This window comes from Dermochelys coriacea, chromosome 19, assembly GCF_009764565.3.
Source record: "Dermochelys coriacea isolate rDerCor1 chromosome 19, rDerCor1.pri.v4, whole genome shotgun sequence".
Classification (NCBI taxonomy): Eukaryota; Metazoa; Chordata; order Testudines; family Dermochelyidae; genus Dermochelys; species Dermochelys coriacea.
Window position 1 is genome coordinate 8,523,086 of NC_050086.2, and position 25,673 is coordinate 8,548,758.

Consider the following 25,673-nt stretch of genomic DNA (forward strand, 5'->3'; position numbering starts at 1 on the left):
CCAAGAATTTGGAGTGCCGGCTCTCCTGCTGATGCTGTATATTCAGGCTGCATGTGTTCTCTGCAGTTGCAGATTAGCCACTGGGCCAACGGGGCCTGTGCCCAGGGGCACCAGCCAATTGGGGGGTGCTGGAAAAACGCTCCTGCACCCATCCCACTCCACCCGTCTAGCGTTCCTGCTGGGGACCCTGGGGTTGGCTGCAGGGGCTTGCCCCACTGCCTGCCTGGTGCTCCTGCTTGGAGAGCAGTGGAGGAGTCCCAACCATGCTCCCCAAGAGGAGCGCTGGGGTGGGCGGGGGAAGCCCCTGTGCCCCACCCCTTCCCCCAGCAGGAGCACGGGGGGGAGGGGCAGGAGGAATTCAGGCAGAAGGGATGGGGAGGGGCTCCCACTTGCTCTGGCCCAGGGCCCCACAAAACCTTAATCTGCCTCTGCCTGTCTGGGAGAATGGGCATCAGCAGTGCTTACATTCTGCACAGGGATCTTGGCGGTTGTAAGTGGAAAAGACTCTCTCGGTCATTCCTCCATATTGCACCCAGCTCGGCAATGCCGTGAAGCCTGAGGTAGGATAAAGTGGACAATGCCATATTCTGTGTGTGCCTTCCCAGCTTGCCCGCTGCTGTAGTTAAATGAGCAAGCTGGCTTCCCAAGTGGAAATGAGCCACCCGTCGCTTATCGCTGAGCCCCAGAAAGGAACCAATTTGTCACAATACGGGTGTGATTACAAACTGGTTAGTAACAAGAACACATACTGTTTGTATAGAAGAAAAGGAGGACTTGTGGCACCTTAGAGACTAACAAATTTATTTGAGCATAAGCTTTCGTGAGCTACAGCTCACTTCATTGGATGCACGAAAGCTTATGCTCAAATAAATTTGTTAGTCTCTAAGGTGCCACAAGTACTCCTTTTCTTTTTTGCGAATACAGACTAACATGGCTGCTACTCTGAAACCTGTTTGTATAGAGCTTTGCATGTTCAAAGCACTTTATAAAGGCCTATTTGATCCTCCCAACACCTCTGTGGCCCAGGTAGGTCAGTCCTATTATTTCACCTGTATGGAAACTGAGGCACAGTGCAGTGCTAGGACTTGCACAAGGCCACATGGCAAGTTAGTGGGAAAGGCAGGACAAGAATTCAGGATGTCCCAGTTCCCACCACTCTGCAGCTAAAGTGACTGTTTGAAATATGCTCCCCTAATCCAATCTCTCTCCTCTCCTAGCATCTTGGTGAACATGGATAACAACATCATTCAGCACTACAGCAACCACATGGCTTTTTTACTGGACATAGTGGAAGCAGAGGACAAAATCCAGATCATCCTCAAGGAGCTATAAGGAGCCCAGGGCTGCACTTACGCTGGGACTTCTCTCCTGAAGCTGGCAAGTTGGACCCAAATGGAACACAACCTCACGGCACACCTCATTGCCTTTACTTGAACACATTCCCCTGGGCAGGGGGAGACACTCAGCGCGGTGACACTGGTTCTGAGAAGTGCTTGGACAATCCATTCTCCATGTGAACATGGAACTTCTCTTGGTTGAATTTATTATTAATTATTATTATTATTATTTGTACTTTGTATTTTCTTCCCCCCAGGCAATAGGTCGGCGCGTCTGTTTCACGGTTGGAATAGCAGATCTGCTAACATGGCTGTCCAATGGCAGCCTACACATAGACAACGAATGCTTTTGTTCACCCTTTGTCTTGGCCTGTTGCTGAATCGACCACAGGCATCAGCTTTCTACTAAACCGTCAGTCATGCAGAACCTTCAAACAGCACCCAACCCGGGCTGATCCAAGCCGGCAGCTCCCCGCTCCAAAGAGACTTTCTCAGATGCATTTAAACGTGGCTGCTAAACAGATGCTGCTGGCTCTGGACACTGCCCCTCCACCTCACCCCGGATGTAAATACTACTTGTCAGCCATTTGTTTTATACATTTCTAATGTACCCTTCCTTTTATATTTTGTATATGTATAAATATGCCTTGTTTTATATTTGACCCAGCACCGGGACACAGCGCATTTCAAAACCGGGCTGCTTCACATTTCCCCGTGAACTCATTTTTATAACCGTGTTGTTGGGTTTTTTGTATATTCCATAATAATAAAGGTTCAGAGATGGAAAGTGGAAGTGTTCTTGCAAACTCGGTGGGGCTTTGGGAGGAATAGGTAGGACCCATTGGGAAAGCGGGAGGGAGGCAGAGAAAGGATTGGAAGTTGTTTCATGTGACACATGCTGGGTAATAACATGAAGACTCCAGGCTTGTAAAACTAAACTGGTTCTTTATGAAGAGGACAGCTCACAGAGAGGCTGCAGCCAGCATTCTAGCCATGTGGCCACAGACTGACTTCCGGGTGTCTCCTCCAAACTCATCCTTCCTGCAACCCATGGGCCTCCCTCCAAGTCTGTGTTACAGAATTAACACTCAGCTCCTGGATGGAGCTCAAAGGATGCTTAGAACAATTCAGTAACCCTCAGACACCCCTGGGGTCGAATGGGGAGATTATCTCCATTCTATGCATTGGGAAACTGAGGCATCAGCCCTACTTATTTCCTGCTAGGGATAATTCCACCATCTTCCTCCCCCCAACCCTCACAAGGCTCCATGGTGTTCCATCCTCAGACAACAGCCCTCCCTTCGTAGGGTCCTCCTGTGCCAGATGAAGTCATAGGCCCATGCCCAGAGCCTCAGCTCCTGGAGTCCTGTGATTATTGTATCAGAATCTCAGCATTCATTTAAAAAAAAGATATAAATGTCTAGTACTTGTGACTTGGAAGGAAAGTGTGAAAACATGGCCCAAGTGTAACCTGGGCAGCAATGTCTACCTGGGGTCTGCTGAGAGCCTGGAATGTGAGTTGGCCATGTGCATCTCAATGGGGTGTTAACTCCAAGACTCCCTGCCACCATTTCTGCAGAGGGCTCAGTGTGCATCAGGAGTAAGTAGCAGGCTCAACTGGCCTACATTCCAGCTGCTGAGGTAAGTACTGAAGGGCCCCTGCCAACAGGGGGATGAGGGGCACTGCTGCTGCTCCAGACATAGAGGGTGAGAGGATTCCCTGCTGTCACTCCTGGATGGGGCGAATGAGGCTCTTGGCACTGTCCCTGCCTCTGTGGGAGTGGAGGGGAGGCACCCTGCAGCTGCAAGTGGACCCACTAGGGTGGGGCCATGGGTAGGGCCCAGCTGGAGAAGAGGATGAGCTGGCCACAAAGGAGCCTGTAGGAGTTGGGGGCTATTTGAGCAGTAGGGTCAGCTCTGCCTCTCGTTCAAAAACTGCTTTTTGGTAATTTCCAGCCCCCTCCTTTCCCTCTCCCATGTGAGTCAGGAGCAGAGCACAAAAGGGAGTGGAGAGGCATGAGGGGGAAGCAGATGAGTGGTGGGAAAAGAGGGGCACAAGGGGGATCTGGAGGAGTCTCGAATAAATCCTCCCCAGCCCATCTACCAGGTTCCTAAAGCTCTGCCACATCTTTATGTAGATCCTGGTTACCAGACAGGGAGTCAGGACTTCTGGGTTCTATGACTCCGCTGTTCCCAAGTTGTTGTGGACACTCAGGCCTGTGCACTCTTAGCTCCCCACGGTTTCCAGGGAGAACCCCTTGTGTGCCAGCCCTTCTTGAGGTCACCACCTCTTTGCTAGGGTCAAGCTGCAGACTCCTCTGCCCATTGGACTGCTCGCTGCAATCCCCAAGGGAACCCTGTTACTGCAAAAGTCCTTCTCTCTACCCCAGGGCCAAGCCACAGGCTCCTCCACCCCTGAGACTGCTCACTGCAGTCGCCAGGGGGACCCCATTACTGCACAGTCCTTCTTGCTGGTCACACGCTCCCAGGGGTTAACCGCCCCCTGAAACTGCTCCTCTCTGAGCCTTCAGCACGCCTGGTCCTTGTAATCCCCCTTCGTTTCACTGCTCCCCGTCACTTACTGCAGGAAGTGCCATCCATGGGGTGCAGTACATCCTACCACTGCCACCAGTTGTCACGGAGTCCCCGGGCGATGCTCTGGAACTGCTCCCTACGAAGCCAGGTCAGACTCTGGGGAAGTCTCGTCTCTGTGAGCAGCCTGTCTGCAGGACACACGGCTCACCTGGCTTCCCCCTTCCTGGGTCTGACCTCGGAGTATTCAGCATCCTCTGCCCCTCCGTGCACTTCCCACAGCCAGTCCACCCAGGCGGGGTCTTGGAGAAGCCAGAGGGTCCTGCACCCCAACTCTGCAGTCAGACGTGACTTTCAGCCAGCCAGTAAAACAGAAGGTTTATTAGATGACAGGAACATGGTCTAAAACAGCTTGTAGGTGCAGAGAATAGGACCCCTCAGCTGGGTCCATTTTGGGGGGCAGTGACCTAGACAACCACATCTGCACTTCACTCCATGTCCCCAGCCAGCCCCAAAACTGAAACTCTCTCCAGCCCCCCCCCCTCTTCTGGGCTTTGTCCCTTTCCTGGGCTAGGAGGGCACCTGCTTCCTCTGTTCTCCAAGCCTTTAGCTCTCACCTTGCAGGGGGGAAGGGCCAGATCATCAGTTGCCAGGAAACAGGGTGTCAGCCATTCTCTGTGTCCAGACCCCTGCACACACCTGCCCTCTAGGGCTCTGCAATGATCATACACCCTTATCCCACCACCTAGATACTTAAGAACTGCATAGGGGAAACTGAGGCACCCCCACACTATTCAGAGGAAACATTAAGAACAGTCCCGCTTCGTCACAGCCTGGCTCTGCCCATAGCTCACCACGTGACCTTGGGCAAGTCACTTCCTGGTTTAGTTGCCTCAGTTTCCCCATCTGTAAAGTGGGACTGAGCATTAATCCCGCCTTTGGAAACAGCTGTGAGGCCCCCATAGCTGGAAAGTGCCATAGAAGAACTAAGCATTAAAAAAAAATGTAAATGCCCAATTGGTTTCCACTAAGCTTCTGGCAGTTTGGAGAGCTCGGGGCCTGGGCAGGAGAGTGTGTGTGTGTGTGTGTGCGGGGGGGGAAGTGTATGGGGAGGAGGTCGTGAACTCTCAGATTATTGGTTCCATTATCCCAGGGATTAATTTGGCCTGTTGGTTGGTCAGGGTAGACGACATCTCTACAGGCGACACCGGAAATGCAGATAATCAGTAACAACAGCAGGCAGGACTGTGGAAAATGCACAGCCAGGTGCTGGAGTGTGCCGTGGAGCGTGCTCAGAGATTGTCCGTGGTAACGCTGGTTCTCAATGAACCTTTCCTGTGGCTATGAAAGAGCCTCAAGTACTGACTCTCCTGCGCTAATTCTAGTTCCGTGGTTACCGTCTTTCTTCCGATTCTATTGGTGACGTGACTCTCCCACGTAGTTCAGTTGCATTCTCAATAGCTGCCATCACCCATTGGAGGGGCAGGGATACACCCATGTGCAGATCAGGGGAGCAGAGGCAGTGGAAGGGTGGGGGGGTCAGAGTTTTCAGAGCCTGCAGAGAAGTTGCCTGATCAGGTTAGGGGATGGGCTGAGAGGTGCAGTACAGATTTCTGGAGGCTGCAAGAAAAACGCATGGTTCTATTTCCTTCCTGTCACGTTGCGAGGTTTCTGTGATTATCACAAATCCCTTGGTGAGACAGTTGCTCTGCTGGAAAATCGTTTTGCCCACCCTCTGACCGTATCGTGTTTCCTTATTGCCAATATTCCCGCCAAGCTCTGTGACTGGAAAGGGGCACATTGAGGTGTACCCCTGCAGTCAGGACGGCACAGAGGAAAGGTTAGAGCTATTTTTCAGTGAGAGGGGGGCAGAGAACGGCGGGAAGTGGTTCATCCGTAACAGCTATGCCCATGCCTATGGCAAGTGGATTGAGACTAGGAGCCAAATGTACCCCTGGTGTAAATCCACTGAAGTAATGCAGGTTTCAGAGTAGCAGCCATGTTAGTCTGTATTCGCAAAAAGAAAAGGAGTACTTGTGGCACCTTAGAGACTAACAAATTTATTAGAGCATAAGCTTTCGTGAGCTACAGCTCAGTTATATCAGGGATTAATCTGCCCTTGGAGTCTGATTCTCTTCTTCACACCAGTGCAATTCCATGGCCTTTAGTGGGGTTCCTTGTGCTTTTCACCAGTGAGAAAGCAGAAGAAAGTCACAAGCAATTTTAGGTTATCTACAACCAAAGGCAACTTGGGTGGTGTTGTGCCACTTTGCACCAGCTGAGAATCTGGCCCGGAGTTTTGCCAGGTGGGAATTGTTGCCCCTGGAGCTGCTGCAGCTCTTTGCACTAGTGCAGCACACAGCTTGACCATTCTGAGCAGGTTGTGTTTCACGCCCGCGTTGCACTGGTCTAAGTGCCCACAAAAAGTGTTGGGCAATGGAGGATCAGGAGCCTATTTTGATGAAAGCAAAATGTGAACCTGCCTTCATCCTGATCTCACACCCACTTTATATCGAGGAAACTCCACTGATTTCAGCAAACGCCAGCTGATTCACATCCTTGTGAGAGCAAACCCAGCCCCTCTGCCCTCCCCCACCCTGCCTAGGGTGGGTGTTTCGCTGACATTACTGGCGTGCTCAGTATCGGTTCATCCCTTCCAGCAAAGGCGAGTTGCCATACAACTTGTGTAAAGCACAGCTCACAAGCATGCAAGAGCATTCTTGACTGGTCACCCGGAGCCCACCAGCACCTTTAGAAGGTTAAAGTGCTACCGAAGAGGCTCTGGGGCAGCAAGTCCTGAGGGTGGATAAAGGTCATGTGAAAGTATGAACCCACTTCTGTTTGCCAGGAGTTCATGATGATGAATGAGAGAAGCAATATTCCACTGAAGCAATATTCTGCTAGGTCCAGTTGGTGGCTAGTTTGTACTGACTTAAAAAAAACCAATTAATTCAAAAGTTTTTGACTTATCCTCACTTCCAGATCAGAAAACTGCATCCACAGCTATTCATTTTGAAGGCGTGCTGCTTACATTGCACAAATTTTGCAAGTGCATCACACCTACACATGCCAAGACCTGACTGTGCATGACAAATTGAAGTGCTCTGTCCTCAGAGCACAAACATCACAGAAATGCAAGCTTTCTCCCATATTGCCCTCCCAATGTGCCCCAATCCTGAATGCCACTGATCTAGCTATCTGTACCATCTGCTAGGAACAAGGTCAGTCTCCCACTCCATGGTTTCTCTGCAGAGTGCCAATAAGAGTGTTGTCACTTTCATTGCTTTTCCTTGTATCTTGCAGTTCCATGTATCTTTCATCTACCCTCTCTACCCTCCTTGGTTTAATTTCATGTCACTTGCTTGTAGGTTTTTCTACAAGCAATTTGTCTGTTGCTATGGGAAATGTGATCTCCTAAAATCCCAGACTGCCCAGGGCTTTGCTGGAGAGATGGAACTTACACGACACTCAGCCAGGGTAGCATACTGTATGGGGCGGACTCACCCTTACGCTGCTATGTATGCAGTCATTTACATCAGTGCAATGTGGGTATCAAATGGGGCCCTTTTGGGGCCAGCCTCTGAGCTGGAGTAAATCTGCAAATCTTCATTGACTTCGGTGGAGTTTTTTCTGATTTACGCCTGTGTGAGTAAGAGGAGAAACAGGTGAAGATAAACAGGTGCAATTCCAAACCTCTGATCGAATGCTCAATTTTGGACAGCTGTTCCTACTCCCACCTCCTTTTGCTGTTGTTGATTAGATGAGACAGACTGCTATTATTATTTGTATTATTGTCATGACTAGAACACACAGAGATTTATTTTGTGTTTACAGGGAGAGAGTGCACCTAATCCAGCACCACACATGCATTCTAAAAGCCAGAGGTCTAAATGGAGGATCAGGGGAACCACAGTTCCAACCAAGATAACTGGGGATAAAAAGCAAGATATAGATTTCCGCAAGTATACCGTGATTGGCCGATATATGGCCAGAATTTATCAGCGCCAAAGATACATGATCACTAATTCCATAGGGTAAAAAAGAATCAAACAATATTTGCATGAATTGTTCAGTGTCAGCTTAATTGGAAGATCTTAGGTCAATTTCAGCCTAATGATCACCTTTCAGTTTGCAATATGTGCAAAATACCAGTATCAGATGCCAGACAATAAAGACAGTTAAAACTTGGGTGCTGGGGACACTATAGCTTGCTTGTGCATTAGCGGATGTACTGCTGGTTTTGAATGAAGTCCAGTCTTTGCAGAATTTCTCCAAAATATGTGGGCTGTGATGCCTACAGTACTGGAATCCACTTGTTATCAATATTGTAGATAAAGGACTGCTTCCCTGGTACTTCTGGCAGATAAGTACCTATAACGAGGAAGATACATAAATGAGCTAAATGCAAATTTCAGATTATTGACTAATAATAGGAACTACGGGGTCTTGTTTGCTTGAGGGGAGGGGTAAGAGAAAGGGCAATAAACCCTTGACTGTATTTTTCATTGGCTGCATGGAGCATCTTCAACTGGTAATAAATAATGGCCAGATTCCTATACCTTTATTCATGCTGAATAAATATCTAGTTCGCCATTGAAGTCAATGAGGAGTAAGGACATATTCAGCATGAGTAAAGGAGATGAGAGGAGAGAATGCTAGTCTGGTCTTGGGAGATCAGGGTTCAATTCCCTGCTCTGCTACAGACTTCTTGTATGACCTTGGCCACGTCACTTAGGCTCAGATTAGTATTTAGGTGTCTAACTCCTACTGAACTCAATCAACCTTTAAGGATGTGGGCTTCAGTCCTTCTCTGCCTTCGTTTCCCATCAACACAATGGGAATGTGAGGCTCTCAGATACTATGGTAATGGGGCCATACAAGCACCTTAGATAGACAGTGAAGACAGCCAAAGGTGGCCCATAGTGTTGAAAGGTTTAGTGAAGGCAGAAAGACTTTTTTTTTTTCCCCCTCCTTGAGTATCCACTCAGATGTGTATGACAACATGTCAGTTTAGTGAGACAGAAGCGAGCCACCTTAGCCTCCTGGGCCTTTGGTAATATGCACGTAAATGCAGGTAAGTTACAGAGGTACGGGCAAGCCATGCTTTCATTAATATTCATTGTAATTAGAGAAGGGTCTGAGCTATGACACTGGGATCTAGTTCCAAAGTTTGGCTCAGATCCTGCATTTGAACCTTTCTTTAATACTTAGCATGATCCAAAGTTCATCCTGATTGTTTTTTTGTATTGACTGTATCTTTCTCGGTGGCTTTTAGGTTACATGATAAACCAGGAACCCTGGACGTAGTATTAAATATCTGGCATCTTAAAATCCAGCCACCAAATACTTGGTGCCCAACCATCCTTTAATAAGGCTCCTGCAATAATATAAGCCTATGAATTTAATTGTGTGGCGTTTAGATTGTTCTTATTCTGATGTCATTGTTCTCTACAAAGTACATGCACAGCACTGCAGAATCTGTATTACAGGTAAGTCATACAGTACTGGGTGATTTTGCATTATATATTAATAGTTCACATGGGCTAACGCTACTTTAGATTTCATTGCAGGGAGCTTTGCCCCACTGAAGTTTCTTTCTTGTCTTCACAGCTAGCGGTAAAAGGTTAAAAAGAATGGGATTTGATCTTTTCTAATGCCAGAAAGGATGCTGGCAGGGGTGAGTGGGTTTGTGATTATGGGAGATGTCCTGACTTTTCACAAGTTAACAATGCATGTGCATGGTTTTTAATTTAATACTATGGTTGGAAAAACTTTAGACTCTTTTACTGCCTTCTGTTCAAAGTACTTCTAGCCCCACTTCCTCTGCTTCATCTTTGCTTTAATTAAGGTGCATCAATTTACACAAGCTGAGGATCTGGCCCAACATTTAATAAGTAGACCAGTATTTAGGGACATCAGCATTTTTGCCGAAGCACTTGGCATGCTCAGCATTTGAAATGTAATATGGACAATGATTATCATGCAATCCTTTAACAGAATCTGTCCCTCTGTTTTTGCTGCCACAAGACCCCTGGGGAAAATGATGGCACTGTTTTAGCCTGGAATGACATTCCCCAGCACTCTGTGGATGTACAAATTCTACAGATGAATAAAATCATATACTGTAAATAATAGCAAAATAGCTATTGTCTGCTTTCCAAACCAGGCATTCATCTGTCAGAGGGACTTAGGGTCATGTTTCTTGTATTGTTTACTTTCTCGAATACACCTAACTTACTCACTATATGAAAATAGTGTTACTCATGGCAATTATTAATTGCACAAAGGGCACTTGGGGCCAGATTCCACCAGCCTTGCTCACCCTCAGCAGTTCCCTACTCCACACGCACTCCAATACTTGCGGAGTAAGGAACTATTCAATGTCCGGAAATGGTGGCAGAATCTGGCTCTCCGTTTGTCCCCTATATGTTAGCAATCTTACCACCAAAAGGGCCAGATCTGGATCCCTTACATTGCTGAGCACCTAGTGAGGTGAGCGGGCCCTTTGGCTACAATGGGACTGCGTGTATAAGTAAGGACTACATAATCTAGCTTTCAGCATGCACACTGGATATACTGGTAGGTAATTAGAACAAAGCACATCATACTCATGGAAATGTTAGTACATTTAACACATGAGTCTCTGTGAGTAGGTCCCTTCTTCTACCTCCTCCAAGCATTTTCTGGATACAATTATGGGACCTGCTTTGTCTCCCACATATGCTGATGTAAATCAGGAGCAACTGCCCTGGACTCAGTGGAGTTACACCAGTGTCAGAGTTAGACCAGTGTAAAGGTGGCATGAGGCAGAGGAGATTCAGGGCTATGATGCCCTGTAATGTTGCTTTCCTCTTGGGCTATGCAAACACTTTGTAGTTTCGTGAGTCAGTTTTCTTCCTTCTCCTCTAACTGCTTCCTCCCACCCCACTCACACAGGGCTTTACAGCAGCATAGGTAAAACTTTGGTTGTAATAACAAGAGTTGAATGGTAGTTTTCCAAATACAACATAACTCCCATAAGCTGATTGTCAAACATGCTGACAGTTGGTGATACTTGAATGGCAATTGCAGTGCAAACATTTATGCTTTTCTCAAAATAGTTTAAATGCGTGGTCTAGTGGTCCAACCACAGGGCTGGGAGTCAGGAGACTTAGGTTCTATTCCCAGTTCTGATACTGAATCTCGGTGTAACCTTGGACAACTCACTTAGCCCCATGTTTACAAAAGTAATTAGGTGCCTAAAGATGCAGATAGGTGCCTAATGGGGTTTAATAACAGCTCCCAAGTAGGTTAGGTGCCCAACTTACTTAGGCATTTCAGTAAATCCCACTAAGGCACTTGTCTGCAGCTTTAGGTGCCTATCTGCATCTTTAGGCATTGTACATCTAATCCTTAGCTTTTCAGTGCCTCAGTTTCCCTATCTGTAAAAAGGTAGATAACACTGCTTAATCAGCTATGGAAAGTGCTTTGAGCTCTATGTAAATACAAAGTATTTATCAAAATTTTTATTTTTACCTGGCCCAGGTATCACTTGCTGAGATGTGTCCCCTCTCCACCGTCCCGTGTTTGAGACAAATACAGCACTAGAGATGTAATGCTTTGGTGGGCCTTCGTAATCCACTATTTCATACTGCCCTGGACCAGGCAAAGGTGGATTTTTTGGGGGTGGTATGGCTGGGGCGGAGAAATTCAAGTTTTGCTTTCGCCTATTAGAAGAAAGGAAAATTGAGATGCATTGCAAATTGATGGGGTTTGAAGGTTGAGAATAAAAGCTGCGATGTTCAATGGTGCCTAATGGAGTTAATGCTGATATTTCATTGAAATTCAATAGGTGCTAAGTGCTCAAATCACATAGGCTCCTTTGAAAATCCAGGCTAAAAGCTTTAAAGAATGCCCTAGAAAAGAATTATCCGGCTCCTCTCAGATCACACACTTTGCAAATCGGGGTACATGTACAAAGCCACGTATCAAGCCTCTTAACTGTTTCGCAAAATATATTGACGCGATGATGGGCCCAATCCGGCTGCTATTGAGAGCCAGGGCCAGATGCTCAGCTGGTGTAAATCAGGGTAGTTCCCCTGAAGTCAACGGAGCTGTGCCAGTGTTTTCCAGTTGAGTATGTGGCCCCATAGGCATAAATCAGTGACTTAAATGGGAGCTGGATCTGTCTCTAAGGGTACACCTACACAGTACATACATGAGTAGCCCTTAGCACAGGTATAAATAGCAGTGGCAACTGTGAGGTACAGCTTCGGTGAGTAAAGACACACTTGAAGGGTGTGGCTACGTACTCACGTACATCCCCTACGTGGTTCTCTATTCACCCACACCATGCTGTGCTGTCTACACTGCTCTTTTTAGCACTGTAGTCCTGCTGCTTCCCAGCTGGTGGAGCCTTTCCCCAGCACAGGGAAAGACCCTGGCAGTCAGGAAAGGCTCTGGCAAGAGGGAGGCCCGGGGAAAGGCTCCTCTAGCTCCCTGGTGCTGGAGCCTTTCACCACTGTCCCTCCCCCACCAGCCCCTTTCACTAACAAGTGTAGCTACAGACTGTAACTTGCTTTTCACTGGAGCGTGTAGCTACACATACCCTACATGCTGCCACCAGTGGACACAGCCTAACTTTGGCATCCGGTCACTGATCCTTCTGATATTTGCTGATAATGTAGATTAATGATCCTCTCACTCAAGGTTTAATTTAGCTTTTCGCCCTAGCTCGCTGTGTTTAGCACACGCTGTCTGGCATTGCTTCTCTCTCCCTACAGCTTCCTACTCCTTTCACCAAACCTCTGTTGTAAGATACACCTGCCTGTGTGCAGAGAGCTGCAGACTTGCCCATATACTCCTCATACCTTTCCATGGTCAAGAATTTACTGTTGATCTTAATCTTATCTCAGGCAACCCAATGTCACTGTCACCGGGTGGGCATAATAAATCTACTTGAATAACCTGCTGAAAGGCAGATTTATCTGCCTTCCCAGAATGATGCCAAAGGGGAAAGAAAGGGGCTTTTCCTTTTCTTCCTTTATTCTGTTTTGGCCTGAACTGAAGGAGCAAGTGCTTGAAACCTTGCAGGAAGGCCTGTTGTCCACCTCAGTTCTGCAGACTCGATGAAGTTCAGAGAAGCATCTAAGCTTTACCCAAACAGAGATGTGGGGTCTGTTTCCTGCTCTGCCACTGGGTCATGTGTGCCTCGGTTTTCCCATCTGTAGAATGGGGATCATACATCATACCTACAGCACAATGGTTGCGCGGTATTTGATAACAGTTTGTGTATTTTGCTTTTCAGTGTTATCATACCACCTCCCCTTTCAGGGAAAGCAGCCTGATGCTTTCACTTCCCAAGGGAGCCATCTTTTGCCCCATCTGTAAACCAGTGGCAACAGAGGCAACCGAGTACAGGCTTGATTGTGATATGGTGGAAGAACTTTGCAGAGAGCTAGGTGTGAGCTCTTCTGCTGCAGCTGTTGGGCCCTCCTGCAATCTGAGGTGATCACAAGCAGTGACTGACAGTGAAAAAGCATACAGGTTAGCACTCACATGGAAGTGGTCTTCTTTGCTGCTTTAGTGGGTTTGCTTAGCTGATAGGCTGCAGGCCCTGGGCTTATTGTGTTCACTTTTGTTTCACGATGAGTATTTGATTTGAAGCAAGACACTAGAATCCTGGGGGACTTCTTGACGAGGGATTCGTTGATTCTGTAATGGCCTAATAACATGACAAGAAAAGGGATGTAAAAACCAAACAATGCCGCAACTATTGCACTAGGGCAGGCATAAAAGGGGATGAGTCCGTGAAAGTAACAGAGGTAAAAGGAAACAGCACAGCAGGATGTTTTGGGGGGAAAGCATTTCTTGAGATGATAAAAATTGCTTCCTGGAGCAGCTTACCCCTTGGGCACAGAAGATGAGTGACTACTCTAGTGACTTAATTCTGAACACAGGAGCATCCAGGGGGGAAGTACAGGTAGGAAAACTAGCAATTAAAAAAAACAAGAGATGTTGACTGTGAACATCACTTGCAGTGACACCACCTAATGTAAAAATGACTAGAGCCAACCATCCTCATGCTTCAGGGTATAAACTTCATGAGGCAGTGGGGCCGGGAAGAAGTTTCCTTCTATGGTAGCATGACAGATTTAGGTGTATTATGGTGTGGGACATCACACCACTCCCTGAGCCCCTGGCACCCTGGAGGATGTTCTGAGTATGTTCTGGCAATTCCCCTAAGTTCCATAAATCTACCAGGGGTGTGACTATATCTGGATGGGTGCTTTAATAATAATTCCAAGGGGCCCATCCTGTAGAACTTGGAAGTGTCACCCACTAATGCCCCTTCACCTATGCAAAATGTCATAACGGGCTCAAACCAGCAAGGTGCTGAGCATCCCCTGTGATATCCTGAGTGCCTGGATATCCATGGATTTCAGTGATGGTGGTGAGCACCTGATAAGATCAGACTCAGACTAACAAGTGATGCTTTTCCTCCCATCTCAACAGCTCACTTACACGGAGAAGGCCATTTTTCTGTTTTATCAGTGCTTAATCCTCTTGTCGTTTTGGACAAAAACATCGCCCGGGCACACACGTTGTTGCTTTGCTTGCAGAAATCTAGAAAGGCCTGTACAAAATGAAGTCTCCATGAATTCCTCTGAATTGACCTTCCTCTTGGGTATTTACTAACGTAACAAAAACTATGGTTTTTTAGCTCCAGTCTCCATCGTGAATCAGAACTGCTCTAATGATACAAATGAATGCAATATTAGGGCCAAATTTTTAGGAGAGCTCACTGGATTTTGGTGTCTCTGTTTCTGACTGCCCAACTTGTGAGGGTTTATCATCAGAGGTGCTGTGGACTGGCAGCTCCCACTGCAAATTTGGCTGCATTTGTTTGGTTGCCGCTGCCAGTCGTTGCTGCATCAGCTTGATCTAAAAGTGCCCAACCTCATTCAAATAACTGAACCAAGCATAGGGTTTGAAGGAGTGCTTCCAGTGCACCCAAAGGTGATCTGCATGATAGCACCTGTAAGAGCATAAACAAACAGTTGCAACTTTGGCCTTCAGGGTAGGCTAGAATGACAAAAATGTAGCCACTGGTTTTCTACCTAGCCCAAAATTGTTCTTCAAAGAGATCAAGTCTATCGTTTAGGGGTTAATCCTGCATGCCTCAAAGCCAATGGCAAAATTCCCATAGACTTCAGTTGGATCAGGCTAACCAGGCCTGCTCCATCCAGTGGAAAGGTTCTGATTGATACTGCTCCCAGGATGTTAGAGACACAAGGTGGGGGAGGGAATATCTTTTATTGGACCAACTTCTGTTGGTGAGGGAGACAAGTTTTGAACTGACACAGAGCTCTTTTTCAGGGCTGGGAAATGTACTCAGGCCAGGTCTACACTACAGATCTATATTGGGATAACTACATCACTCAAGGGTGTGAAAAATCCACATTTATACTGACCTAACCCCCCCACCCCGGGTAGATAGCACTATGTTAACAGGAGAGCTTCTACCGTCAACATAGCTACCGCCTCTTGGGGAGGTGGATTAACTATGCTGGGGAGAAGCTCTCCTGCTGGCATAGTTGTGTCTTCATTGAAGCAGGGCCCCTAAATGGGAAGACAAGCCCCTCAGAGTGTCACAACTATTCAAGGTGAACAGATTGTTAAGCATAAGTAGTTAACACATATTTCAAGGGACTATTCTAGGTGAACTGGCCAATTAACACCCCTCCAGTCATGGGGGCAGGGGGGGAGAAAGAAGGCAAGGGGGAAAGACAGCTGGGGCAGGGGTTGTTAGTGGGTTATAGATTGTTTTAATAAGCCATAAATCCAGCATCTCTATTCAGTCCATGATTTTTAGTGTCTAGCAAAGTTATGAATGTAAGCTCCAAGGCTCGTCTTTTGAGGTTGTTGTGCATATATCCTTTGTGGATGAGTGCTGAGACATAGAGTGATCATTGCATGAAAAGTATTCGCCCATAGGTGATGGGGTGTTTTGTCTTTTATCATTTTCCCCCTGTGAGTTCATTTAAGAGTACAGTGATTGTCTGGTTTCACCCACATAGTTGTTATTGGGGCATTTAATGCACTGAATGATGTACAGCACATGTTGTGATAGGCTGAATTTGGCCCACACACTGAAAACATTATTCCATACAGTTTTGGACACTGCTGCAGCTTTATTTTCTGTTGCAAGCCTGGGTTTTATCAACACTAATTAATTTCAGCTGAGATTACACCTAAGGCCTGATTTGCAGTTTTAAGGAAAAACTCCTGTTGACTTTAGTGGGAGTTTTGCCTGTGTACAGGACTGGGCCATCTGTTTCTTCCCAGAGTGTCTCATTGCCTATGGTCATAAATTATCAAGCACTGCCACCTTTTAAATGGATTGTTTCCCGTTGTGTTTCTCGGAGGTTAGACACAATCCCTTACAGTAAATCACAAGACAGTAATTAATCCAGGAAGGTTACTCCCAGAAGCAAATTCTTACAATGTTAGAAATAATATGCTACAAACCCATTATACTATGATATGTCAAATAATTATGATCTGCAAACTAGCTTAAACAACAGAAAACTTGTTGAGGCAGATCCTCGTAGCTGGAAGGCATTGTAACAAAGTCCAGTGTTTTAACCAGAGGCCATCATTTGGAAAGTCGGCCTTTAACAGCACAGTCCCTATGCTGGTGCTGGTGCGTCGGTTCAGAATTCACTCAGAGAAAAGGGGAGCAGTATACAGAATCACCAAAATCCCCTTAAATCAGTGGAGCTGTGCTGGTTTACACCAGCTGAGGATCTGATCCCTTTATAAACAATGAAGACACATGATCATTGATTCTGACCAAGCCTATAAATGTATCACATCAATGGAAACTCATTTCTAACCTACAACGCTGCCACCTTAAGTGGGAAGTTAGTCGTGTCTAATGCACTGAGGAGGATCAAGCGTGGTTGCTACCTGCGTGGCAGACAACCAAGGGAAACTGAGGAAATAGTTTGAATGATTCTGTACATAGCACTCATCTCTTTAAGTGAATTCTGAACCAATGCACCAGCACAGAGGCTGTGCAGTGGAAGAACTGTCTTTCCAAGAAGGACGGTGAATGGCTAAGGCATTGGATTGGGATCAAGAGAGCTGGATTCCCAGTTCTGCCCCAGACTTCATGTGTGATCTTAGGAAAGTCATTTATTATCTCTGTGCTTCAGCTCCCCACCTGTAAGATGGGGATAATACTTCCATTCTCCCTCGGTCTGTCTTGTCTACTTAGATGGTAAACTCTTTGGTGCAGGGACTCAGTCTTACTATGTGTATGGACACCACCTAGCAAAACAGGGACTCAATCGTTAGGCACTATTTGTAATATAAACAACAACAAGACAGGATGATCCTGACCAGCTACTGTGATTAATGGTCCTCTGGCTCTTCTTACAGAAATAGTGGAGTTAACGACAGTGTCCTGGCCACATTCAAATGTAATTATATTTTGCATAAACAACCTAAAACTCCTTTGCAGTTTCAGGTGGCTAGTTTTCTTCTTCGCTCACTGTCCTAAACTGTTTACAGTGTTACTTCGTGCTTTGAGACAAGACACATTCCACCCCAGCATCCCACTGGATGTTTATCACATTTGAAGTGAGTACACAGTATGAAAAAACTCTGGTGAAAAGAAAAGGAGGACTTGTGGCACCTTAGAAACTAACAAATTTATTTGAGCATAAGCTTTCGTGAGCTACAGCTCACTTCATTGGATGTATTTTCCACTGAATGCATCCGATGAAGTGAGCTGTAGCTCACGAAAGCTTATGCTCAAATAGATTTGTTAGTCTCTAAGGTGCCACAAGCACTCCTGTTCTTTTTGTGAATACAGACCAACACAGCTGCTACTCTGAAATCTGGTGAAAAGAGCATTGTGTCAACATAAGAGATCTTGTTCTAAGTGACAAACACTCAGGGAACTACAGCAGACGTGGTTTGCAGAAAAAATTACAGAGCGAATGAGTTAAAAGTACCAATGATAATAAATCAGCACTGCCTAGATAACAGTGAAATCCATGACCAATAAGTATAATATTTTGATAGGCAGATATTCATAATACTTTGTATTTCTTTAACAACTTCCTTTCAAGACTCTCAAAGCACTTTGCAAACATTCATGGAGTAAGACTTACAACACCCCAATGAAGCATGTATTATTGTCACCACGTGACACATGGGATGAGGAGGCACAGAAAGGTTAGTGCCTTACTCAAGATCACACAGTGAGTCACTGGCAGAATCAGGAATAGAATCTCAAGGCCAGATCCTTAGCTGGTGTAAACTGGCATGGCTCCATGCAAGTCAATGGAGCTATGCTGATTTACATCCGTGGAGGATCTGGCCTCTGATTTCCAGCCCTGTGTTTCAACCACCAGACCACACATCTGTTAGAAATGATACATAAAATGTGAAATCCTGGCTGCATTGAAGGCAGCAGCAACGCTCCTGTTGAATTCAGTGAAGCCAGGATTTTGCCCAAAGAATCCTGTGGGGCTTTCAACACCTCAGGTTATATTGTGGTGGGAAGACAGAAGGTTGCTGCAGTGGCAGATCCTGGTGCATACTGGTTGCCTCGGTGACCCATGTGCTCTGGATGCACAGAGATTGAGACTGCTCCTTGCATGGGGGTCCGATCTGCTTTCAGTGAAGTCAATGGCAAAACTCCCACCGACTTCAAAGGAGCAGGAGGAAGCCACAGGTGCATAAAGAGAAACGTCCTCTCCTCCCCTTGCACACCCTTCCTGAGCCAGCCATGCTCTGGTCCACACAGGATTAAACACAGTACAATGATTTCCTTATAATTCCCCATATCTCACTTAAAGTTAGTTTTACATTGGCTTTAACTTCCTGGGTTTTGCCCCTTACGTTGTATTGATTGGGCGCTGGGGTGGACATTTGCTCTCTCCTCTTAGCGATTGGTTGCTGAAACATGCTGGAGTTTCCCATGCTGAAATCTTGCTTGGATTGAAATGTCAATGAGAGGTTGTAGGCATTTGCGGCAGGGTAGCTGGGTTTTCTTTTGTGTGGGAGACGAGCATCCTGGAAAGAGACAAATCAAAGAAATCAATAGCAGTTGAGCAGCAGTGCTGGAGGGAGACTGGTGAATAGTTTGGATCCAGTGTTTGATCTCTGGTATTTTAAATATTATTATAACTGGGTAGGAAATAGCCTCTGTATTTTACATACAACAGAACCCCACTAAATTGCATGAATGGTTGGGAGTCCCATTGCAAGGGGTCTGATCCTACCAGTGAGGTGCTGAGCACCATTAATTCCCATTGGCTTCCCTGGGAGAAGAAGATGCTCAGCGGCTTGGCGTGGAAGCCAGGCACACTTTGTCAGTGCATTAGATTATCGTCCATTGTGATGGTTTGAAAATGGGTTTAAAATTCTGTGCAAAATTATCGGTGTTCGGCATTCATATCATTAAAAGGATTGAGCAGATTTTCTTCTAACTTGGCTTATGATTTGTAAATCTCACTGAGATTCATAGAAGAACCGACTTTGTTGTCACTAGCTTTAGCCATTTTCAAGCTAGGGTGAGTGCAACATTTCCAGTTAACCCCTCGTGGGAGAAAAATATGGGGGTTTTTCTTCAGACTTCCATAACTCAAACACGGCTCAGCCAATTTTGTGCCAATTTTCTACTCCAAAAGGGAGAAAAATCACCTTTGGATTGAGATCAAGCATAGAAAGTTTTAGCCCCAGAGGAATTTGTTTTAAAAGTTATATGAGCAACTGAAAAAGAAGGTTAGAATGGAGGATGGAATTCAGCCTTAATTATAGCAGTGTCTTCCAGTGACTGGTACAGCGATTGCCTGTCTGTCTTCAGTGTTTGTAAGGTGCCCCACTGCTATTGTATCTCAGGCCCAGATCCTTCAGGGCATTTAGATACCTAACCCCAATTGAAGACTCTGACTTGAGGTGCTCTAAATTTAGGCAGCAAGGGATGAAAAATAAGATGAGATCATTAAAGGCCTGATGCAATAGAAGTCAACAGAAAATCCCTTAGGCCCAGATCCTCAAAGGTATTTAAGTGCCTACTTCCCATTGAAATTAATGGGAAATTAAAATAAACTAACTCCCATTAATTTCAGTGGGTGGTAGGCATTTAAATACCTTTGAGGATCTGGGCCTAATTGACTTTAATGGGCTGTGGATCAGGCCCTAAACAATACAAACCCTCTCCATTACCATGGAAGGAAAGTAGCCCGTTCCCTTCTTTGACAGTGAGGTGCTGTTAATCTCTGCAGATTGGTGAACGACATTATAGAATCCCGGGCCTGGAATTTCATTCTAATAAGGAAACATAACACATTTAGTAACAATCATCCTTCTGAACAAACTCAAAACATTATTTAGGAAGTTTCAGAGCTGTGACAGCAGAATTTAGGAATTGCCAGACTGGATCAGACAGATCTAACTTGTCCATTATCCTCTCTCTTGGTGGCCAGTACCAGATGCATCAAGAGAAGGTGCAAGAATGCCTTAATGGACAGTTATGGAATAACCTAAATGGGCTGTTATTGCTGGGCTGGGGATGAGCTTACAGCTCCTATAAAGTTCCCCAAATGGCCAGCGAAACCAATCGCCTCTGACAGCCACATACCCCATCACTTGCATTCATGTGGCAGAGGTGTTTCTGTGAAAAGTGGGGGTGTGAAAGGAGAGTGTCTGGCACCTATAAAAAAGGCAGACTGCTCGGGTCACACAGGGCTCTTCAGCCTTGGTAGGCTGCCCATCTAGGAGCTTGAACTCCAAATGTAAACCAGGGGTGCCATGCCTTCAAGGTGGATGATCATCCTTGGCAGACAATGGCACTAGATGCTGGAGAGGAGGTGGATGCCACCAGCATTAGTGTCACTGAATCTTACACAGTGAAGCATGCCTTATAAATATTGTGTCCTCGATAATGTAACTATTGATATCGTTGTTATCAGCAAAAGGATTTAAACATTTTAAAATCCTACTAACACTTGGCCTTGATTATATCTGGTGGCAGTGAGTTCCACAGGTTATCTGTATTATTACCATAGTGCATAGGCACTCCAATTATACACCAAGACACCTTTGTGCTAAGTGCTGTACAAACATGGAATGTGCATTGTGTATACAATTATTTCCTTTTATCAATTTTCCATTTGATGGCTTTCAATTTCAGTGAATGGCCCTTGTTTTCACATGATGAGAGAGGGTAAATAGGAGCTCCTAATTTACCTCCCCTATACAATTTTTTTACATTACACACGTCTATCAGATCAAATCTTAATTTTCTCTTCTCAAAACTAAACAACCCCAGTCTCTCTCCAGGACTAACCATTTTGTCAGCTATTTCTGAGCCCCTTCTGTTTCTGCTGCAGCTTTTATTTTGAGATAGGATGACCAGAACTGAACAGAACATTCCAGGTGAAGGTGTACCCTGGACATAAATAATGGCATTATCATATTTTCAGTATCATTTTCCATTCCATTCCTTGGGCACCTGAACTTTTTGTAGTAGTTGTCATTGTGCAACGAGCAGATGTTTTCATTGTGTCAAAATAATAATCTTATTTAAATGTGAGTCTCAAATTGCACAGAAACATGAATATGAAATGGGAGATTAAGTTTCCTACAGGGCAATTTATACAGACTGGGAGTTCAGAGCAACTGCAAGTCTGAAATCTCACTCGTACATCTGACTTGAATGAATGAATTCAGCATGTGGACGGAATGCATTATTTGCAGTTACCGCGCCCTTCCTGACTCAGCTGTCCTCCTGAGCTTTTCAGAAAGAGAACTGGGCGGGATTCTATTTATAAAGCAAAATAAACCAAAACCAGCCTCAGTTCTATGCGATGACACCTTAAGCTCTTGAGGCCCAGTTCCCTGCAAGGTGCTGAACACCTTCTGTAAGGTGCTGGGCTCCTCTAATTTAAGGGACGTCAATGGGATTTGGGGAGGCTCAGGACTGTTTGGGATGAGACCCCTAGAAAGAAATATACCTCATGTCAACATGAATTTTAGATGATTTAGGTTTGTAGGAATGGAAATATCTGAGACTCCTGACCCCTGAGAGCATATCATCGTCATTTGACCTTGTCTGTCAATTACCAGTGGAAAATATTTTGTATGGAGCACTGGACAAGTACATGAGACTTTATAAGCACATAAAGAGGTCCTGTCCTGTCTGGTTCCTGTCCTGAGGAGTGTACGCTCAGATTCAGACACAGATATACAATACCCAAGAGAAGATAGTGTGGGAATAACACAGAAGAGATGGGTTTGAAGAGGAGAGAGACGGCAGTTGGTGTAGAGGACATCGGGAGCAATTCCAGCCACATGCTCCAATCCTGCAATGAGCTACACCTGAGTGCAGGCATCTGACACCCCCCACTTCCCCTGTGCAGGACTCTGGCAAGAAAGTACAAAGCTGCGAGTGGGGAAAGGAGATAAAGGGAGAAGATAGGAGAGATGTGGGAGAGCCACAGGCAGTGGGAGAGGGTGTAAGAGGAATATATAAGTAATAAAAGCTAGCATCCAAGCAGAGTTTACATTGATGGCCATAAGGCATAGGCAAGTAAGGAATGACCTTGTCACTTTTTTAAGAGGCTACCAATCCAATTGGCCAGACTGGCACTCAGGTGATAATGTGCTACCATGCATGACACAGAATACCAGGGTTGGAAGGGACCTCAGGAGGTCATCTAATCCAACCCCCTGCTCAAAGCAAGGCCAATCCCCAATTTTTGCCCCAGATCCCTAAATGGCCCCCTCAAGGATTGAACTCACAACCTTGGGTTTAGCAGGCCAATGCTCAAACCACCAAGCTATCCCTCCCCTCCTGTACCTACCATAATGGGACCCTGATCTCAGTTGGCACTACCATAATGCTAATAATACAAATACACCAATATGAAACTGGGCAAGCCCCGGAGTCTTCAGTTTTGATTACTTACATATATAGTTCCATAAGACTGCCGTCCTTATAAAAAATGTCATGGGAGTTACAGTGTGAATGGCCATATTCGGCATAGTTTTCTTTGTAGACAGAAGTTATAGGTTGCACTGAGGACGGATGTAAGTGGTGCAACTCCACTGATTTCAATAGAGTTGTCCCTACTTACACCAGATTTCAGTAAGTCGCTACATGACTAACACTTCCTGACTGGAAGATACATAGGGAGTTAGGCACCTAATTGCTATTTGTGCCTTTGAAAATCTTCCCCCTTTCCCCCGAGCTAATTACATACAATTAGGCCCTTCTACCTCCTTGAGATCATAGTCTATTGGTGAGTATAGAATGCCATTAGGTCACAGTATTAGTTGATCAGAAATATTTTGCATACAACACGCAATAATATACATCAAAGTTCTAGTGGGGAGTGAATCCCTGTACCTGTAGCTATGTGTTAATGTACTCTATAGTATACTGAAGTTCTGTGGAGACATGACCAGATGCATTTGGAAGGAGAAGCTCAGAAAGCAGCCCTAGAAAGAGCTAGTATTTGATGCAGGTTTCAGAGTAGCAGTCGTGTTAGTCTGTATTCGCAAAAAGAAAAAGGAGTACTTGTGGCACCTTAGAGACTAACAAATTTATTTGAGCATAAGCTTTCATGAGCTACAGCTCACTTCATCGGATGTAGCTCATGAAAGCTTATGCTCAAATAAATGGAGTACTTGTGGCACCTTAGAGACTAAGGTGCCACAAGTACTCCTTTTCTTTTTGCGAATACAGACTAACACGGCTGCTACTCTGAAACCTGCTCAAATAAATGTTAGTCTCTAAGGTGCCACAAATACTCCTTTTCTATTTGATGCAGTAACCTTTCCCTAGGGATAACGCTTAAGCAAAAGTCTATTAAGGTCTTGTGTTGCTTGTGGTTTGGCCCACTTGTTGCTCCATCCTTCCAGCAGGAAATGCTCAGAGTAGAAGGGAGTGTTTTGTGAAACGACCTTAAAACTCTACCTCTTCTCTTTTAGAACTTTGCATCAGGTCATCAGGAACTCTTGGAAGCTGACCAGACAGACAGATGGCGCCTGCAAAAGGCAGTTAAGCAACGTCCCCACCTTGATCATTTCCCTTCATCTTTGGTCCTTGATGTTGATAGTTATTATTATTCAGGCCTGAGATAATGTGCTCTTGATATCGCTGAGATGAGAGAGACAAGCAAGAAGGAAGAGAACAAAGGCAGAATAAGAAAAAGAGAAGATACCAAATAACTTTCTGATCGACCCACTTGGAAAAGGGTTCATGAAGCTACAGAAATCCTCAATTGACTTAATTTTCATGGCATTCTAGGGAGCCATAGCAGTGTTATTCACCAGATGGGGAGCAGGGAATTTTCTGCAGGAGGCATGGAGAATCCTCTTCCCATCAGAAGAGGAAGTAGTTAGGAAACTGAACCCCAAAATGCCCCTTGCAAATAGAGGATGTGTCAGCTGTATTGGCTAGAGAAAAAGAATTTGAGTTGATGTCTGGGTGACTTGTACAGTTTTACAGTATCTTACTGCTTCCCCCTTCTGGTCAAAGAGGAATAGACATTATAGTCTTTAGCTAGTATGAGGGAGTTTATGCACAGAGAGATCAGGATTAAAGAAAGGAGTCCTAAAAAGTTGGGTCATATTCTGCATGCATTACACCAGTGTAAATCTGGAGTAACTCCATTCACTTCAGTGGAATCATTCCTGATTGGTAGTGGTGTAAATGAGAGCAGAATGTGGGTCTTGGTGGCCTGGCAGTATTAGAATCAATATAAAAGACTAGGTATAAATAATATTTAGGTTGTAAAACAAACTGACAATCCAAATCAGTGATGAGACGTAGTATCCTTCACCCTTAGCGCCAAGGATAGGGAGGCTGGAATGGAGAGGAGGAAAGAAAAAAAAAAAAGCACAAAAGCTATTTTACAAAGGAGCCTAAGAAAATTAGGTATCTAAATCCTACTGAAATTCAGTGGTGCTCCACTGGTATTGTTAGGGTGATCAGATGTCCTGATTTTATAGGGACAATCCCGATATTTGGCACTTTGTGTTATATAGGCATCTATTACCTCCCACCCCCTGCCCCGATTTTTCATACTTGCTGTCTGGTCACCCTAGGTATTGTACAGCATAAGTCAGTCGTGAATCAGGCTCGAGTGTTAAATGAGTAGTTTCATACAGTTCTTTATCAGTAGGGTGACATAACACTTTTTCATCAAACTACTTCAGCATAGCTGATTTTCAATAATACTTCTCTTTTGCATTGCTGTTAGTGTTTTTTTTCCAAAGCTTGATCCATGGAATACTATATAAAACATGTATACAAGCTGTGTGTCCAGTTCAACTCAACTAAACTTTTATAAGACAAGATCACTAAGACATAATAGGAACATAAGATTTACAGCAAAGATCATAAATCTCAAATATTTCTACCACCTACCTGGTTATACTGAAACCTCTTTGCTTGAGAATTAAATCCTTTTTTTTCTGAGTTTGGGATCACTCTTGTCTGGTATTTATAAGGAATGGAGGCGACCTTGTAACCTAAAAGGTAAAGCCGATAAAAACAAGATCCTGAATGTGGAGATGCAGGAAATATGTAACTGTAGCAACAGATTTCATTTTAAACAGGAAACAGACATGAAATGAAAATCTATCATTAATGCAATCTTCAGGTCGAGAAATCATCATTTGTTTTTGCATTGAATTTTCCTGTTTTATTTAAGAAGTAAAGAAAAAAGCTATCACTGCAGCACTTTAAAGGTGCTTCAGTGGTCATGAAGGGCTGTAGAGCTGACCCAATGCTGCTAA

At 45.1% G+C, this 25,673-nt stretch overlaps 2 protein-coding genes across 12 annotated transcripts in view; one reads left to right on the forward strand and one right to left on the reverse strand.

Annotated features, from left to right (window-relative positions):
* GRHL3 (grainyhead like transcription factor 3) overlaps positions 1-2,130 on the forward strand; it is an 84,074-nt gene extending 81,944 nt beyond the window's left edge. For all 8 annotated transcript variants that reach the window (XM_038377594.2, XM_038377593.2, XM_038377595.2 and 5 more), the window contains one exon: positions 1,218-2,130. In XM_038377594.2, the coding sequence (XP_038233522.1) occupies positions 1,218-1,332 (115 nt within the window). In that variant the 3' untranslated portion in view covers positions 1,333-2,130. The remainder of the gene's footprint in view (positions 1-1,217) is intronic.
* Positions 2,131-6,182: 4,052 nt separating this feature from the next.
* Positions 6,183-25,673, reverse strand: part of STPG1 (sperm tail PG-rich repeat containing 1) — a 36,508-nt gene continuing 17,017 nt past the window's right edge. For 3 of the 4 annotated variants that reach the window (XM_043506045.1, XM_038377760.2, XM_043506046.1), the window contains exons 3-9: positions 25,303-25,406; positions 20,094-20,195; positions 18,765-18,938; positions 14,373-14,484; positions 13,407-13,572; positions 11,385-11,575; positions 6,483-8,240 (exon numbers count right to left, since the gene is read on the reverse strand). In XM_043506045.1, coding sequence (XP_043361980.1) covers positions 8,164-8,240; positions 11,385-11,575; positions 13,407-13,572; positions 14,373-14,484; positions 18,765-18,938; positions 20,094-20,195; positions 25,303-25,406 — 926 coding nt within the window. In that variant the 3' untranslated portion in view covers positions 6,483-8,163. Of the gene's footprint in view, positions 8,241-11,384; positions 11,576-13,406; positions 13,573-14,372; positions 14,485-18,764; positions 18,939-20,093; positions 20,196-25,302; positions 25,407-25,673 lie in introns of all 4 variants that reach the window. The other variant, XR_006278231.1, reaches the window with a different exon arrangement.